Below are 18,213 nucleotides of genomic sequence, written 5' to 3' on the forward strand. Positions count from 1 at the left end.
TAACACACTAAAAGTTAATTTAGAGATGAGGAAAAGAAATCTTAGAATGAACAAAAACATCGCTGACTCTTTTACTTTGTCTCTTCTTCTGATGATAATGGAATGTTATTTCTTCTTGAAAAGAAAAATATATGATTTCTCATGATACTTTTGAAGATACTGATGTAAGAAGAAAAATCATGTAATAATCAAATTTCTTCAAAATATGAAGAGTTTTTGAAAGGATGTTGCACTATAATTTCTTATACAAAATTATATATTAACAGAAAAAATTATTCTGATAAACAAACTTGTAAAAAATAATAATAAGTGGTTCAAGTGCAAGAAAAATTATTTAGAGAAAAATTCAATTTATTTATAAAATTCATATTACATTAGGAGGAGAATAAGGAGAACTCGATCAATATTTTAATTCCATTTGTTTTTATTTTTATCCTTAAAACGTCTTTCTAATTTGTTTTTCCTTTATCTAACTTATTAAAGTTATGATTTATTATCTTTTATGTATTTTTAAATGAAGTTTGTCTATATTTTTGTTGTTTTTTTTAAAAAAGTTAATATTCTTTCTAATTTTAAACTACTGAAAATTTTAATTTTAAATTTTATTGAATATTAAAGCTGAACATATTTAATTTATTCATCATTAATTTTAATTTTTTTTTACTTCCTTGCCTTAATTTGATCTCTTTATTCTCAGTTATATCATTTCTTTAAATTGATTCTTTCTTTTTTCTTTTTTTCTTACCTTTTTATTATTTATTTATTACAACATAATAGTTATTATAATTTGGTAAAAATTACATATATATTTTACAAAATTTAATTTATTTTATTTAAACTTATATCATTTCTTCTATAAAAAGATTCATATTTATATGTAATGATAAAGTTAAAATTAGAAAAGAATGACAACCTTCTTACAATTCAGATATTATTTATTTTATCATATTTTTATGACATTTTCTCTTATATTTTCTTAAAATAATTACAAAAAATTGTGTCTAGAAGTTTATTTATTTATTTTTCTAATTCTTATTTTGTGCATTTTTTCTATTTTGTAAAATAATAGAAATTTTACCTTAGAAATTTTGCAGAATATCAAATAATACCATATTTAAATCCTTTCACCATAGATGCTACTAAATTTTTGAAATTTTCTTTCCTTTAATCTCATCATTAATGTAATTTATATCATTTCCTTAAATTAATTTTTTCCTTTCTTTGTTCTTTTTTAAAAAAAAATAATAATTAATTATTAAAACTTTATAAGAATTGTTTATTTATACATAAATAGACTTTAATTTATCATTTGTTTCAAATTTTAATTTTTTCCCCTCTAAAAACGTTTTTGTTCTTATCCATCTTTAATTATAGTTTTTATATATTTTAAGATTTAAATTTTAACGAGTCTAGATACGTCTAGATACATGTATCTTCAGATACATAAAGTCAAAGTTAAGCACAATTTATTCTAGATAATTGAATTCAAGTGTATTTGCACATATTTGAGACATATCTAGATAAAATATCGTTCATTTCCCTCCCATATGACTTGCCATTCTTGTATGTATTTAATATCTCATATACATGCAAATCACTTCAGTTATGTGTATCTATATGTATTTGGTTTAATTAAACATGTATTTAAAATCAATAAATAAATCTCACTTGCCTCCCTCATCTCTCCTATTTCGATATATCCAATAGTAAAAAACATGTATTTGGGGGGTGGGGGGGTGGGGTGGGGGGGTCCAAAGCTACTCTGTTGAATTTGCAATTTCAAGTTATAAATTATGACCACTGTTTTATACCCAGGATCCCTAGGCACTACTTTGCTTTGACGTTGTTTTTTTATGCTTTTTAGCCAACAAAAGATAAAGTAGTATGTGTATATCAACAATCAATTGTGCCTTTTAAAGTTTATTTTATACAATACATACATATACAGTAGTCCTTGAAATTCTCTTTTCCTGCCCCTCCAATTATTTAACAACGACTAGTTCAATAAAGTTGTTACAATTACTGCAATTAAATAATACTACTGCTTTGAAAAAGTTTGGCCATCATGAATAATGGAATCAAATTCACAAATATTCACCAAAGTTGGGTTTTTTCTTTTTAATAATAAAATAAATTGTTAAGTGGTTTATTGTTCTTTTGAGAAAGTTTATTTATTCGACACCTAAAAGATTGTAACAACTATTTCTTTCATTAAAATGTACATCTTAACATGTTCTTAGAAATACCATTTTTGTAGTATCGAATCAGAATGTGACGTGTCAATTTTACATCGGCTAGAATTTATATGCCGTTGGAATAACTATTTTGTCAACATGACTTAATTCTATGTATAACATATATTTTGTGTATTGTATATGTATATTTAGTATAAAATACACGCAATAATTTAAAGGACTAAATGTCCTTTAGATCCGTAATTATGCCTATATAATAATTAAGGAAATAGAAATTTTTAATAAATTAAATGTTATCAAATTTCAACATGAGCGTCGAATACGAATGAAAAAACAAAAATAAGTTTTCAGATGATATTTCTTATAACATAAAAGAAAAGGTTATTTTTGATAAATGAAAAGAAAAATACTACTCCTTTTCTTTTCTAATGCTATTCACTTTTCCTCAACGGATACAAAAATTAAAAAAAAATGTGCACAAGACATACGCATTAGATTTAGGTGGAATGCAAATCGGAAGCAATAGTATAGGTAGTTAAAAACACATCACCAAATATTATGATCGGATAAATATATTTTTTTCGTGTTCGATCAGATATTTTAAATTTGAATTTTTAGATTAATAAAAAAATAAGAATATTTTCTTAAAAGGATTTTAGGTGACATGAATCTATCTAATTGAGAGCCCAAAGCAAGAACATGATACATAATGAAATTAATGAAAAATTAAAAAACATACAAGTTAATATAGGAGAAAAAAAAAGGAAGAAAGAAGAAACTACTAATTTCAATAACCATAATAATAAATTTAATGTAGTTTCATAAATATAACCCAAAAAAATAAGATATATGAAGATTTCATTCGTAACGTTTAACGTTAAATATATCTGGACTCATCTTTTTAATCATCGAATTTAAGAACTCGTTTGATTATAAAATTTTCAAATAATATTGAGGAAAAAATTTGGCAAATAGTGTTTGTCCATACAATTTAGCGTTACTTAACAAATATTTTAAATAATTTTTTTATTTGAACCCCAAAGTATGTGATGCAATATTAAGATAATATGAAAGTGATGATATGATGGTTGTTGATGAAAATGAAGAACAACCGGCTCAGGATAACAAAATTATGTGCTTTGTTTACTTCATGATATATGAAATAATATTTTGTCGCACTCACCCAAACTACCACATTGCTTTAGTGTCATGGACGTTATTTATCATTTGTTGTGACGAAAATCTAATTGACTTGTAAAATAAATTTATGGTTCGTTTTGATAGTTTTTAAAATTTATGGATATAAATCATATTTTTCTAAAAAGGTAAAATATATTTTCTAAATATTATGACCAAATATATGATAGATTTTACTTAAAATTTTCATCTAAATAATATTTGCCGAAATATTTAAAAAGTTACGATCAAACGTTATTTAAGAGTGGTAAATGGGATTATGACTTGAGGGAATTGCTTTTGAACCTAACCCCTTTTGTTGATAGGACTAGTAGTTGCTATTTTCAAAGTAAACCTATCATATCCGTTGCCAAAGAAAATGCTTGCACATAAGACGCGCATTTAGTACCTTATTTATTGTAATATATTATCATAATATCTTCATGTTCCCAAGTAAAATTCTTTATTTAAATACCTCTTGATTTGCTTAAATCATGTATCAATGTTCTTCAAATACCTTATTTTGTTTAAGATGCGATCTCTTGCCCTTTTAAATGTTAAATGTATATAGATGACGTGTTAAAATTATTTATTTTTGCCCTCATTATAGATAGATTATTAATTTCAATTTTCAGTATTATAAAATGTTGTTAGTATGATCAAAAGAGAAAAAACGTAACTAAAATTGTTTCAGTGTGATTTTGGAATGACAATTTTGCATTATATAGAATCTAGTATGATATTGGTAACTTGAGTAACATCTTTAATTGGAGGAATAAATACAAAAGCTAAGCCTATAAAACTTTAGTCATTTTATAACGGTATATTTTGAATCCAAAATATTTGATTAAGGGATGATCAATCACTTTAGTACACCATATGATTTTCATATTAGAGTTGATATTGTAAGTTGGTAAAATATAGCAGCTCTATATTGTGTCTTATAACAAAAAGAATGTATCCAAAATTAAAATAAATTCCCCCTCTTAAACGACTAGTTTCTAGGATGCTGTGGGTGGTCCCATTGAGAGGGAAAACCTTCAAAGCAAAGTTGAGAGGAAAAAGAATATGGGATCAACAAGAGTTTGTGGTGCAGTGATGAAATTATATCATTTTTAATTAGAGGTCTTGGCTTCGAGCTCTATTTATGGAGAAAATTATGTTCGACTTGTGTGTTTTATTTTAATTTTAGTATTTAATTAGAGACTTCTGCACGTGACAATCAGATTTTGAGAATTGAATTAAGTTGAATTATTATTGGACTTTTGTTTTATTTCTCACTTAATTAGGTGATTGGATTTTAGGCTAACTTGTCTTGGTAAGATAAGACGAGTGTCATCACATCCATTTTTTGATCGTGACAGGTGCAATGATGAACTTGTTTCACATTTAATCAGAGGTCTTGACTTCGAGCTCAGTTTATGGAGAAAATTATGTTGGAAGCGCGCTACACATGAATGAGCCCTGCAATGACTGATTCAAATTTAATCGAAATTCTAGTGTGAACTCTAAACAACGAGTGAAAAATTGCTAAAGAAAAAAAAATTTAAAGTAAAAGTAATAGGGAGGCTGAGATTTGAGAAAGTCCAGTTGTTACTACAATTTAGGTATTTATGGATGTGTCAACCTCATTTTCAAATTTACTTTCAAACACCTTTGGACAAAAGTGACTGTGGGGCCTTTGGGCTATACATCCTACACTATTTAGGTGACCTTGTTCAAGTGGCAAGATCTAAATTTTTTATTAAAATTGCTTGAAAAATAAAATCATAATATTTTGATATGTCAATTTGCAATTTCAATATAAATTTTGAACCCTTCAATTCTGAATCAATCTTTAATTATAGGCATAATACATATATATTAAACTTGACTTTAAATTTTAACTTTGAACTCCAACTTTTAAAACGCACAAATAGGCACTTTAACTATCCAACTTTTAAGTAAATAAACACATAAGTCCCACATGACAAAATACACGTAGGACACCACGTAAGACAAAAAACAAGATGTAGGATGACATGTAGAACATGTGTGTTTATTTGTTCAACTTTATACAAATTAGTGTTTACTTGTGCATATCCAAAGTTGAAGTACATAAATGTGATTCGAAGCCAAATTAAATGACATAATTATGTATTATCGGAATTGTTTGATCTCTACGACACGAGATTATAATTATAAAATTTTATGATTTTATAAGGAAATGTAGAGGCTAGAGTGGGTAAATTGATAAAAAGATATTGAATAGGACAAATTATGTAACTAAGAAGGGAGTATGTATTGACATTTTAACATCATTGTTTGATTTTCTATTGACAATAAAGTAGGGGGTGATGATAGAGGAGACCTTGAAGGTTCCAACCTTCACATGATAAATAAGACAAGATAAATGACAATTTTAGACATAAAATTTGGTGTGCATCTCTTTTGTCTTCATATTCTTTTCATTTTTTTGGACCATATATATATATATATTACTATACTACTCTAACTAACCATAAATTATTGGTAGCAATCAAAATTGTTGTACCCTATAACAGCTTAATATGAAATTATGAATTATTATCAGATCCTGTTATTTCCATCATCACATAGTTTTGTCATAACTAGTTTAAGGATCCACAAGTACATAAATTTTAAAAATAAAACAAGAAATGTCTTTTTGAACTATGCAATATTGAATAAAATTATGTCTAATTTATAGTTCGATCAAGATATACTTTCGTCGTTAATAAGTTAATAAAAAAATGCCTTAATTATTAGGTAATAGATTGAATTTTTTTTTTCAAATAAATATATTATTATTATTTTTATTTTTGATTATAGTGAACCCTATAAAAATAAAGCTGGGCTTTTGTTCAACAAGGAGTTAGTTTCGAGATAAGTTAGACATAAATATGTAATATCATGTTTGACAATTGATTAGAATGTAAATTATTTATACATAAAATTAATATGATATTAGATTTATGATTTATAAATCTACAGATTATTAGCGATATGAATTATTTTATGTAAGATAGAAAGTAAAATAATTCATACTATCTATTTATATATTCATAACTAAAATCTTCCTAAAATAATAGTATATAACCTCATAACTACTCAGGTTAATACTACTCCTTTAGTCATATTTGATGTGACATTCTATTTTTTAATATTCCGCCTCAAAAGAATATTCTTATTATAATTAAAAATAACTTAATTTTAAAAATTTCTTTTTATCTATAATTAAATAATTTATAACTATATTAATATATTAAAAATTATTTTAAAGAATTTGAAAGATTAAAATTTGAAGAGGGATGGAACACGAGAGAAGTGGCACCCATTTTGTTTTATTAAAATTTAGAATGGATGCAATAAGTCAATAAGATGCTGTTTGTAGGGAAAAGGACAATATGCGAGCCACGTTGGAAGTAGTAAAAAAAACACATAGAAAACCAACTTCAAAAGAAGAAAGAAAAAAAGTGAGAATAACAAGGTCTAATATTGGGACCCAACCTTTGAAATCTGTGACTAATAACCCCAGTTTTTTCTTCCAAGTAAATAATAACAGAAATTACTATTTTTTTTAAAAAAAATTTGCTTGATTTTCAATATCTCAATTATGTTATTTTTCTATTAAATTATTTATAATTTATTTCTAATTATAAATATTATTGACTAGTGTAGAACTAGATTTTATAAGATATATTGATAGAGGATACTGTTAGGATCGAATTCACACACATACACACTTGATAAATAAAGAACACAAGAATTTTTTGAGAGAGATGAGAGATCTAGAAAGAGAAAGAGAAAAAACCAATAGTTTGTGGTAACACTCCGTGAGTAAACTTCCACGGCAATGAGGTGCATATTAATAATTCAGAGTATATATAGTTACAGAGAAAAAATGGAGAATAAATAGTACAACCTAAAATTGGGAACTACCGTGAACATTAATATGTGACAGTACCTCAAATATTAATCAGGCTCCACAACCTAACAGATACATACGGTGTCCAAAACTCGAGAATAATTGTATTTTATTTCAAGTCATTTGAACACATCAGAAAACAAATGAGACTAACATATAATTTTTCTTCAATTCATTCAATTAAAATTATTACTATACGAATATAATTAAGATATTTACAACAAAAAAATTGATTAAAATTAGCTAACAATATTTAAAGTGAACAAATTATAAATAATTTAATAAAAAAATAACATAATTGAAATATCAAAGAAAAAAACCTAAGAGTTTAGAAATATAGTTATCGCGGTATGATTTCACAAGTAGAATAAATGATGTATAATGAATTTATAGTAATGATGAAGGAAAACAAGAATAGTACTTTGTGTTTCATCTAGTCTAGTGGAGTAGTAGTAGTAAATAACAACCTCTTCTCTCTCTTTCTTTCTTTGTCAGAGAGTTGAAGAAAATTGTTGATTAATATTTAATACTACTACCACTGATTCTCTGTTTCTCTTTCTAATGGAGTAGTAGTAGCAATAAAATGCAAAAGTGTATTGAAAAAAAATAAAGATAACAGCTTTTTTTTTTTTTTGAACATGTCAAAAATTATCTTTGGCTGAACAAAGTCTTCTCTTTCACACCTCCCAAACCCCTCTTCTCTCTGTCTATCAAGTATCAACTACAGCCCTATAGAGATTGAAGAATCTAGGGTTTTGTGTCTTGTTTGTTTTCTTTCTTTGCTCAATGTTATAGCTCTGCTTCCTGTCTTGTTTGTTGTTTGATTGATTAAATCACCTTCAGGTCATGTTTTGTTTTTTCTGGTTGATTTTACCTTTCTTCAGTTGAATTTCTCGATACCCCTTTTGTTTCTTTGTGTTGTATCAATTGGTTGTTGGTATCTAGGCTCTACCATTTTTATCTGTTTGTTGTATCTTTTTGTTTTTAAAATATGGAGGAGATTGAGGAAGCTAACAGAGTTGCAGTTGAGAGTTGTCATAGAGTTATTAGTAAGTTATCTCAACCTCATGATGAGAAAATTTTAGCAAGAGAGACTGGAGAGGCTGTTCACAAGTTTAAGAAAGTGGTGACTCTCTTAAATTCTAATTTGGGTCATGCAAGAGTAAGAAAAACCAAGAAAATTCTGACCCCTTTTCCCCATAGCCTCTTGTTAGAGAATTCAAGTTGTAAAATTGTTGATGATCAGCTTAAACCCTTACAACTGCTTCCTATCACCTATCCTGAAAATATCAGACTAGAAATTGGTTCTAATGTGAATAGGATTCACCCTTCATTGGAGTTAAATTCACATAGTAAAAATCCTCTTCAGTTAGCCCAACAAACAAGCTATCACTTTGCCCAACAGCAGCAGCAACAGAGGCGGTATCAGCTTCAGCAGCAGGCGGATATGATGTATCGGCGTAGTAATAGTGGGATTAGTTTAAACTTTGATAGCTCTACATGTACTCCAACTATGTCATCAACGAGGTCGTTTATCTCCTCGTTGAGTATTGATGGAAGTGTAGCTAACTTGGATGGTAATGCCTTCCATTTTATCGGGGCTTCGCGCTCCGCGGATCAGAGCTCAGTTCAACATAAGAAAAGGTGCTCCGGAAGGGGAGAGGAGGGGAGTGTGAAATGTGGAAGCAGTGGTAGATGTCATTGCTCGAAGAAGAGGTTCGTAGTTTAATTTAGGCATCCTATAGTTACTTATGTTTTATATGTACTTGAAAAAAAAGACTTGCTGGATTATGTTTAACAGGAAGCACAGGGTAAAGAGGTCAATCAAGGTTCCTGCTATAAGTAACAAACTAGCTGATATTCCTCCGGATGAGTATTCTTGGAGAAAATATGGTCAGAAACCGATCAAAGGTTCTCCGCACCCTAGGTATAATGCAGCGGTATTAACTGCAAATTTGCTGTGGTTGCTTCTTAGTGTATGTACTACACGTCTTGTTGTTTTTGATGTTTGTTTCAGCTGCTTTTTTTGTCTTCTCATGTTTCCCACTTTGTTTCGCTGGAACGTGTCTTGTTTATCTTACTTGGCTGGTGGAGATAGCAAGTCCCTGGATAGTTAACAGATTGGATAATTTAACTGAATCGGCTTTGTTAACATCTTTGCTAACCGAAAGGGGATGTTGTAATGGTTCATTTGTTGATAAAAAATTGCTAGACTAGAGAATGTGAACTGGCAGCTTTGTGTAGTCTTACCTTTCCGTGTAGTTTTTTTTAGTTCGTCGAGTACAGACTCAGCTAAATCTTTCCTTGGCTTGTGCAGGGGATACTACAAGTGTAGCAGCATGAGAGGCTGTCCTGCCAGGAAGCACGTTGAGAGATGCTTGGAAGAGCCATCAATGCTTATTGTCACTTACGAAGGAGAACATAACCATCCTAGGTTGCCATCCCAATCGGCAAATGCATGAGATCTTTAGAGAAATGCGAACAAAGATCATCATCATCATAAGCCTCGAGAAATTTCGAATACTCTATTTTAAACCGGCTTCAATTGTTCCTGTACATATTTTGCTTTGAAGTGCAATGCACATGGGGCCAAATACTAGTTCAAAAATTGGAAGGGTATATGGAAAGGCAAATGTAAAGCCAGGTTAATGATGCAGTGAGACTTTAAAGGTTTCCTAATTGTAAGATTATCCTCATAAAGTATGACTCCTTTTTTGAAAAAAAGTTTTAGGATTTGCTTATTTAACAATCATACTACTTAGGATGCTTGGACGGTACCAACAAGGTAAAAGTTTACATAACCAATCAACTGAGCTAAACGTCTGCCCCTAAAACGTAGGAGTAGGATGTAATGATGGTCAGGAAAAGAATAAGAATATAATAGCTGTTTGTTTGTAGAGGAATTTTAACACTACCTCCTATAGAATCAATGCTCTAATAAGAAACTTACGTCTTGGGCATAGGAACTAGCTATTGTGGTATGTCAAAATCAGAGGTTTGTCCCTTTGATATATTATGCTTAATAAATGACACATGGTGACTGATGGTTTGCTCTTTTGCCTTAGTTGGAAGTAGGAATGATGTGCATTATCTAAAAGCAACTTTGTTAGTTTCCTTGCTAGTATTTAGCTATTCAAAATACTAAAGTGATATAAAAAATCTACCTTAAGTGGTTAATATTCGGATAAATAAAAAGGTTTTAGAGTTGTTAGTTTTTTTTTTTTAATTCCGCTCTAGGAACTCTAACTCTTTTTGCTACCTTAATAACTCACATTCACAAGATTAAAATTTGAAATGAAAGAGCATTTACCATTCGAGAAGTTCTATCTCGTCAAATCATTAGGGCCACAATTGGATACGTTGTGTTTCCTGTGAAAGGGCATGTGGTACGTTATGTATCATTGTAGTGGAATATGGCAAGCAAAGCACTAGCTAAGAAAAGAGTGCAAGTTAGTGCTTCACAATTTATTTATTTTTTCCATTTGGTGTATAGTATCTACAATAAAATCCAATTAAATTTGGATTTCAAAAAAATTTATATTGAAAAAGTAAAATGCTTTCTAATAAAAATGATTCTGTATTCTAAAAAAAATCGAACGCTAAACCTGATTAAGGACGAAACAAATACTTCACTTCTCTTTAACTTGTTTCAAACTGCTATGATTTGAAAGCTGAATAGGCCATTTGCTATCTTTATCTTAAAATTGAGTCGATAAGACACTATGATTCCTGCTTTTATTCCCATTGTTATTATGAGTCCGTACAATATGTCAGCCTTTCGACATGTATATTTTTTTAAAAGATTATTATGTAGTGTTTTTGAAAAATTTAAAAATATACTTCATTCTAATAATTTAATATTTTTATAATAATTATTATTAATTATTACGTGACGTTTTTCTATTAGAAAGACTTTAGTTTCAATCCATCAAACTTTCTCCTACCCACCCGACCCATATTGATATCTCTTGAACCAAACCTGTTGGTATGTAACAAGAATTGATGGGAAATAGAGGGAAGGAGAGGAATTTGAAAAGTTTAGAATTTGAAAGGTTGGGAACTTGAAAAGTCCTCTAATGCTTTAATAAAAAAGGCAATAGTCCCTCATCGGTAATGGAAATGAAAATAGGAGAGTTTAAATAAATAAACACTCCTATTAATTGTTAAAAGGGTTGGAAAGAGGGACCCCCCTCATGCCATCGTCATCGTTGTCGCTCGCTTCGGCTTTGGCTTTGGCTTTGGCAAATGATCGATCGAGAGATAATTTTTTGGACAAAATTTATTTTATTTATTTATTTAATTAATTAAATGGCTAAAAATTATTTTCAATTAATTAGTTGATAACAGAAATTAACCGAAATATTTTCAACTTTTTAGTTAACCCGACCCGACTCGGATCCGCGCTTGACCCATTTTAAATCCGTTATATTTAAAAAAATTCCCGCCACTGTTCTGAAAGGTTGCAACTTTCAGGAACAGTCAATACCATTTGAAAGTTTGCAACCTTTCATTAATGGTCGTGTCAGAATATATTATTCTTGCCTATAAATACCATTCAGTCTTCAGAATATTTACTAACGAAATTTTCTGATCTTCCTTCTTCTTAAAAAATAAATATTTCTTCGTGTACTTTCCTGCTGTGGATTGATTCGCTGACAGTAGAGTTTTTGGTATCTATACTCTACTGATTAAGATCATTTTACCTTGGGAGGTTATATTCCAAATCAAACCTCGGATACTAGAGGGGAATAATTTCCTTAAAGGGACACTGTGAATTCAGTGGACTTGATTTTCTTTCTAAATTATCAAAAAGAGTATTCCAGATTCTGGTAAGTTTTACAGATGAAATTATTTTACAAATAAAATTCTGTTCATCTTATTTACTGGTTCTAAAAATCTCAGTTACTTCGTGTATCTGAATGATTTATTACAACCAGTAATTTTTTATTTTCTTTACACAGATTGTCAACAATCTTAAGGAAATTATATAAATCTGTGTTTCTAGTGGAGACAAAAGTCTTTGTGATTTTATACTCCTTTAAGTCTGTAATTATAATTTATTGCTTACTTATATTGTATCAATTTTGTTTATCAGAAATGGAAAACACTGGTGTTACAGTGGTTGTTGCTGCACCAACCCGAACTCTTGTATCACAAGCAGAGAAACCGGGTAAATTCACAGGTGAATTTCAAAGGATGGCAGCAACGAGTATTTTTCTGGCTTACCACTCTTGGTCTACAGAAATTTATAAGTGAAGATACTCCAGTACCTGCTGATGATATGCAGACAGGGAAAAATTTATGATTGTTGAAGCATGGAAACAGTCAGACTTCCTATGTGAAGGTTACATTTTGAGTGCTTTAGAGGATGACTTATATAATGTCTATAGAACAATAACAATTTCAAAAGAGTTATGGAATGCACTTGAGAAGAAATATAAGACAGAAGATGCATGCTTGAAAAAATTTGTGGTCGCAAAGTTTTTAGACTATAAAATGGTAGATAGTAAAACTGTTGGATCACAAGTGCAGGAACTTCAACTTATTCTCCATGATCTGATTGCTGAAGATATGGTAGTAAATGAAGTTTTTCAAATGGCTGTAATGATCGAGAAATTGCCTCCTTCGTGGAATGATTTCAAGAATTATCTAAAGCACAAGCGTAAAGAAATGAAGCTTGAAGATCTTGTGATTCGTCTCAAGATTGAGGAAGATAACAAAAATGTTGAAAAGAAGTCGCGTAAGAGTTCAACAATCATTGGAGTTAATATTGTTGAAGAAGCTCCTACCAAAGACAAAAAGAGAAAGAAGTCCAATGGGCAGAAGTCAGAACATGCCAAGAAGAAATTCAAAGGCAACTGTTATAATTGTGGCAAGGCTGGTCATAGATCTTCTGATTGTCATGCTCCAAGATAGGACAAAAACAAAGGCAAAGGTAAAAGTCAAGCAAACATCGTGGAAAAGATGAAAGATGCAAATGACTTGTGTGCAATGATATCAGAGTGTAACTTAGTTGAAAATCCCAAGGAGTGGTTTCTCGATTCTGGTGCTACTAGACATATTTGCTCTACAAAAGAAGCCTTTGCAACGTACACTCCTGCTGAGTACGATGAAGATTTATTCATGGGAAACACAACAACAACTAGGATTGCAGGCACTGGGAAAGTAATGTTGAAAATGACATCCGGCAAAGTGTTGACTTTAAACAATGTTCTACATGTCCCTACTATTAGGAAGAATTTAGTTTATGCTGCACTACTCGTTAAGAACGGGTTTAAGTGTGTCCTAGTTAGTGATAAAACTGTAATAAGTAAGAATGAAATGTTCATAGGAAAGGGCTACCTCAATGAGGGTCTTTTCAAACTAAATGTAATGGTTATTGACAGTATTAATAAAAATTCTGCTTCTGTTTACTTATTGGAGTTAAGTGATTTATGGCATGCCCGTTTGGGACATGTAAATTACAAAGCCTTGCGAAAATTGGTTAATCTAGAAGTATTGCCTGATTTTAAATGTGATAAGTCGAAATGTGAAATTTGTATGGAAAGTAAGTTTGTTAAACATCCTTACAAGTCTGTTGAAAGAAATTCTAAAACTTTAGACTTAATTCACACAGATATATGCGATATGAAGTCAACACCATCTCGTGGTGGGAAAAAGTATTTTATAACTTTTATTGATGACTGCACTCGATTTTGTTATGTATATTTGCTTAATAGTAAGGATGAAGCAATTGATGCATTTAAGCAATACAAAAATGAAGTGGAAAACCAATTGAATCTAAAGATAAAAATGATTCGGAGTGATAGGGGTGGATAATATGAATCTCCTTTTGCAGAGATATGTTTGTAATATGGTATTATTTATCAAACTACTGCACCTTATACACCACAGTCAAATGGTTTGGCAGAACGGAAGAACAGAACATTAAAGGAAATGATGAATGCCTTAATGATCAATTCTGGTTCACCACGAGATCTTTGGGGGGAAGCCATCCTTACAGCTAATAAAATACTCAATAGAGTACCCCATCGAAAAACACAATCAATTCCATATGAGTTGTGGAAAGGAAGAAAACCCAACTTGAAATATTTCAAAGTGTGGGGGTGTTTAGCCAAGGTAGAGGTTCCTTTACCGAAAAGGATTAAAATTGGACCCAAAACAATAGATTGTGTCTTTATTGGGTATGCAGTGAATAGTAAAGCCTGTCGATTTTTGGTTCACTAATCTGATAATCCTGAGATTCATGTTAATACGATAATTGAATATGATAATGCAGAGTTTTTTGAAAACATTTATCCGTATAAAACTGAAAGTGAGTCAACAAGTGAAAGACCTAAATGACCACGAGAAGAATCAATGGAAAATATTCTAACTAGTGAGGAACCTAGGCGAAGTACTCGACAACGAAAATCTGTTTCTTTCGGTCCAGATTTGGTAGCACTATTGCTTGAAAATGAGCCTGAAACATTAAAAGCAGCTATGTCTTCGTCAAAGTCAACTTATTGGAAAGAAGCAGTCAATAGTGAGATTGAATCAATTTTAAGCAATCACACTTGGGAATTGACTGATCTTCCTCCAGGAAATAAACCTTTAGGATCAAAATGGATCTTTAAAAGGAAAATGAAACCTGATGTAACTATTGACAAATATAAGGCTAGACTGGTAGTCAAAGGGTACAGACAAAAGGAAGGTCTGGACTACTTTGACACATACTCTCCAGTAACAAGGATAAGATCAATTAGGATGTTAATAGCACTAGCAGCAGTGCATGATCTTAAAATCCACCAAATGGATGTAAAGACAACCTTCTCAAATGGAGAGTTAGAGGAAGAAATTTACATGGAACAACCTGAAGGGTTTATAGTTCCTGGTAAAGAAAAGAAAGTGTGCAGACCTGTGAAGTCACTTTATGGACTCAAGCAAGCACCCAAACAATGGCATGCTAAATTTGATCAAATAATGTTGGCAAATGGATTCTAGATTGACGAATGTGATAAATGTGTTTACATTAAAAACATTATGAATCATGAAGTCATTGTTTGTTTGTATGTTGATGACATGTTAATAATGAGTAAAGAAATTGACGATATAAATGCTACTAAGCGCATGTTGTCCAGCAAGTTCGATATGAAAGACTTAGGAGTTGCTGATTTAATCTTAGGGGTCAGGATTATCAAAACTCCCCAGGGACTAGCATTATCTCAATCTCATTATATTAAAAAAGTATTGGATAAGTTCAATTACTTGAATTTCAATGTAGTCAAAACTCCAATTGATTTAAGTTGTACATTTAAAAAGAATGAAGGTCAAAGTGACTCTCAATTGGAATATGCCAGAGTGTTGGGATGTTTGATGTATATTATGAATTGCACGCGACCAGATATAGCATGTGCTATTAGTAAACTGAGTCGGTACACTAGTAATCCTAATCAAACTCACTGGATGGCTATGAAACGTGTGTTGTGTTATCTAAAATGGACACAACATTATACTTTGCATTATAATAAATATCCTGCTGTGATTGAAGGATATAGTGATGCAAATTGGATCACCGGGTCAAATGATATAAAATCCACGAGTGGTTATGTATTCATACTTGGTGGAGGAGCTGTCTCTTGGAAATCTTCCAAACATACATGTATTGCTCGCTCCACAATGGAATCTGAATTCATTGCTTTGGATAAGGCTGGTGAAGAAGCGGAATGGCTCTGGAATTTTCCTAGAGGATATTCCATTCTGGCCCAAACCTGTTGGACCAATTTGCATACATTGCGATAGTCAAGCAGCAATAGGTAGGGCAGGGAGCGTTATGTACAACGGGAAGTCTCGTCATATACGACGTAGACACAACACCATAAGACAATGGCTCTCTAGTGGAATTATCACAATTGACTATGTAAAGTCAAGCGATAATGTGTCAGATCCACTAACTAAAGGCCTAGTGAGAGAGGCAGTTGAAAGATCATCAAAGGGAATGGGTTTACGGCTTAGGATAAGTAAGAATGATGGTAACTCTATCTAGCAGACTGGAGATCCCAAGAGCTAGATTCAAGGAGAAAAACAAAGTTGTGGCTGACGGTTCGACATTGTCAATTAACTCAATCCATTCTCATGATGAAGACAATGTTCAGGAAAAGGTAAAGACTTTAAGGCTTGTTAATGAGGTAATAAAGCTTAAAGTTTTTAATGATTTACTAAGTTTGGTAGATTTGACCAAATAGTGTATCTACGAGATGACACGGTTAGAAATCACCTATGTGAGTGTGAAGTGGAAGCCGCTTCAAAGAGAATTTTATGTCAAAAGCTTATTCTCTATACACTCATGAAACCAGGAGGTGTTCATGGCTGAAACGAATACAACCGTAAGAATCATAAACAGTAAAGGGTTAATTGTGTGACATATGGTTGTCTAGGTATACACCAAAGTTCGACGGTTCAAAGATATAACATCTACCGATTGACCGAGTATATCCGACATATGTTCACTACGGAAAGTCCAAGGGGAAACCTACTTATCCAAATGCAATTAATCATTGCTTGTAAAGTACACAATTGTCCGTGCATTTCTATGTTATAACTATTCCCCATCAATGTGGGGGATTGTTGGGTATGTAGCAAGAATTGATTGGAAATAGAGGGAAGGCGATGAATTTGAAAAGTTTAGAACTTGAAAGGTTGGGAACTTGAAAAGTCCTCTAATGCTTTAATAAAAAAGGCAATAGTCCCTCATCGGTAATGGAAATGAAAATAGGAGAGTTTAAATAAATAAACACTCCTATTAATTATTAAAAGGGTTGGAAAGAGGGACCCCCCTCGCGTCGTCGTCGTCGTCGCTCGCTCGCTTCGGCTTCGGCTTTGGCAAATGATCGATCAAGAGATAATTTTTTGGATAAAATTTATTTTAATTATTTATTTAATTAATTAAATGGCCAAAAAATATTTTCAATTAATTAGTTGATAACAGAAATTAACCAAAATGTTTTCAACTTTTTAGTTAACCCGACCCGATTCGGATCCGTGTGCGTGACCCGTTTTAAATATGTTATATTTAAAAAAATTCCCGCCACTGTTCTGAAAGGTTGCAACTTTCAGGAACAGTCAATACCATTTGAAAGTTTGCAACCTTTCATTAATGGTCGTGTCAATTCTGAAAGGGTTGCAACCTTTCAGAATATATTATTCTTGCCTATAAATATCATTCAGTCTTCAGAATATTTACTAATGAAATTTTCTGATCTTCCTTCTTCTTAAAAAACAAATATTTCTTCGTGTACTTTCCTGCTGTGGATTGATTCGCTGACAGTAGAGTTTTTGGTATCTATACTCTACTGATTAAGATCATTTTACCCTGGGAGGTTATATTCCAAATCAAACCTTGAATACTAGAGGGGAATAATTTCCTTAAGGGGACACTGTGAATTCAGTGGACATGATTTTCTTTCTAAATTATCAAAAAGAGTATTCCAGATTCTGGTAAGTTTTACAGATTAAGTTATTTTACAAATAAAGTTCTGTTCATCTTATTTACTGGTTCTAAAAACTCAGTTACTTCGTGTATCTAAATGATTTATTACAACCAGTAATTTCTGATTTTCTTAACTCAGATTGGCAACAAAACCCAAGTACAAGATTCATTTAAAAATTAAAAAGATTGAATCATTTCTTGTCCCTCTAAATTTGATACTTATCTTATTTTTCTTCTTCCCATTTTCTTATTAAGCAATTTCATGATCAATTTCTGTATAAGTTGATACGAGTGTGCTTATATATTTTCAGTATAAGTTGATACAAGTGTGCTTATACATTTTCAGTACAATTTGCCCTTTTTTGACATTTTGCAACTTTGAATGTAATCAAAAGCTTATAGAAGTAATCCAAAATGCCAAGACTTTTTACAAAATTTAAAATCTAGAT

At 30.9% G+C, this 18,213-nt stretch overlaps 2 protein-coding genes and 1 long non-coding RNA gene across 4 annotated transcripts in view; 2 read left to right on the plus strand and 1 right to left on the minus strand.

Annotated features, from left to right (window-relative positions):
- Positions 1 to 7,615: 7,615 nt before the first annotated feature.
- On the plus strand, positions 7,616 to 10,351 carry LOC543857 (WRKY transcription factor). Of its 2 annotated transcripts, none has more exons than XM_026032858.2 (3): positions 7,616 to 9,012; positions 9,098 to 9,272; positions 9,614 to 10,351. In XM_026032858.2, exons 1-3 carry the CDS (start codon positions 8,288 to 8,290, stop codon positions 9,629 to 9,631), a joined length of 918 nt encoding a protein of 305 aa, XP_025888643.1. In that variant the 5' UTR covers positions 7,616 to 8,287; the 3' UTR covers positions 9,632 to 10,351. The 2 variants fall into 2 exon arrangements, with proteins under 2 accessions (XP_025888643.1, XP_004247222.1); XM_004247174.5 differs by having other exon boundaries at positions 9,098 to 9,223.
- LOC138338140 (uncharacterized) lies at positions 8,510 to 9,686 on the minus strand. Its single transcript, XR_011211488.1, has 2 exons — positions 9,547 to 9,686; positions 8,510 to 9,401 (listed from the first exon to the last, which is right to left on the minus strand). It is a non-coding gene; the product is annotated as an uncharacterized lncRNA (long non-coding RNA).
- A 2,516-nt stretch (positions 10,352 to 12,867) lies between the features above and the next one.
- The window catches only part of LOC138338635 (homeobox-leucine zipper protein ROC8-like), a 31,467-nt gene continuing 26,121 nt past the window's right edge, over positions 12,868 to 18,213 (plus strand). The window contains exons 1-2 of the mRNA XM_069289610.1: positions 12,868 to 12,984; positions 13,213 to 13,461. Coding sequence (XP_069145711.1) covers positions 12,868 to 12,984; positions 13,213 to 13,461 — 366 coding nt within the window. The remainder of the gene's footprint in view (positions 12,985 to 13,212; positions 13,462 to 18,213) is intronic.

This window comes from Solanum lycopersicum, chromosome 9 (genome assembly GCF_036512215.1).
Source record: "Solanum lycopersicum chromosome 9, SLM_r2.1".
Lineage (NCBI taxonomy): Eukaryota > Viridiplantae > Streptophyta > Magnoliopsida > Solanales > Solanaceae > Solanum > Solanum lycopersicum.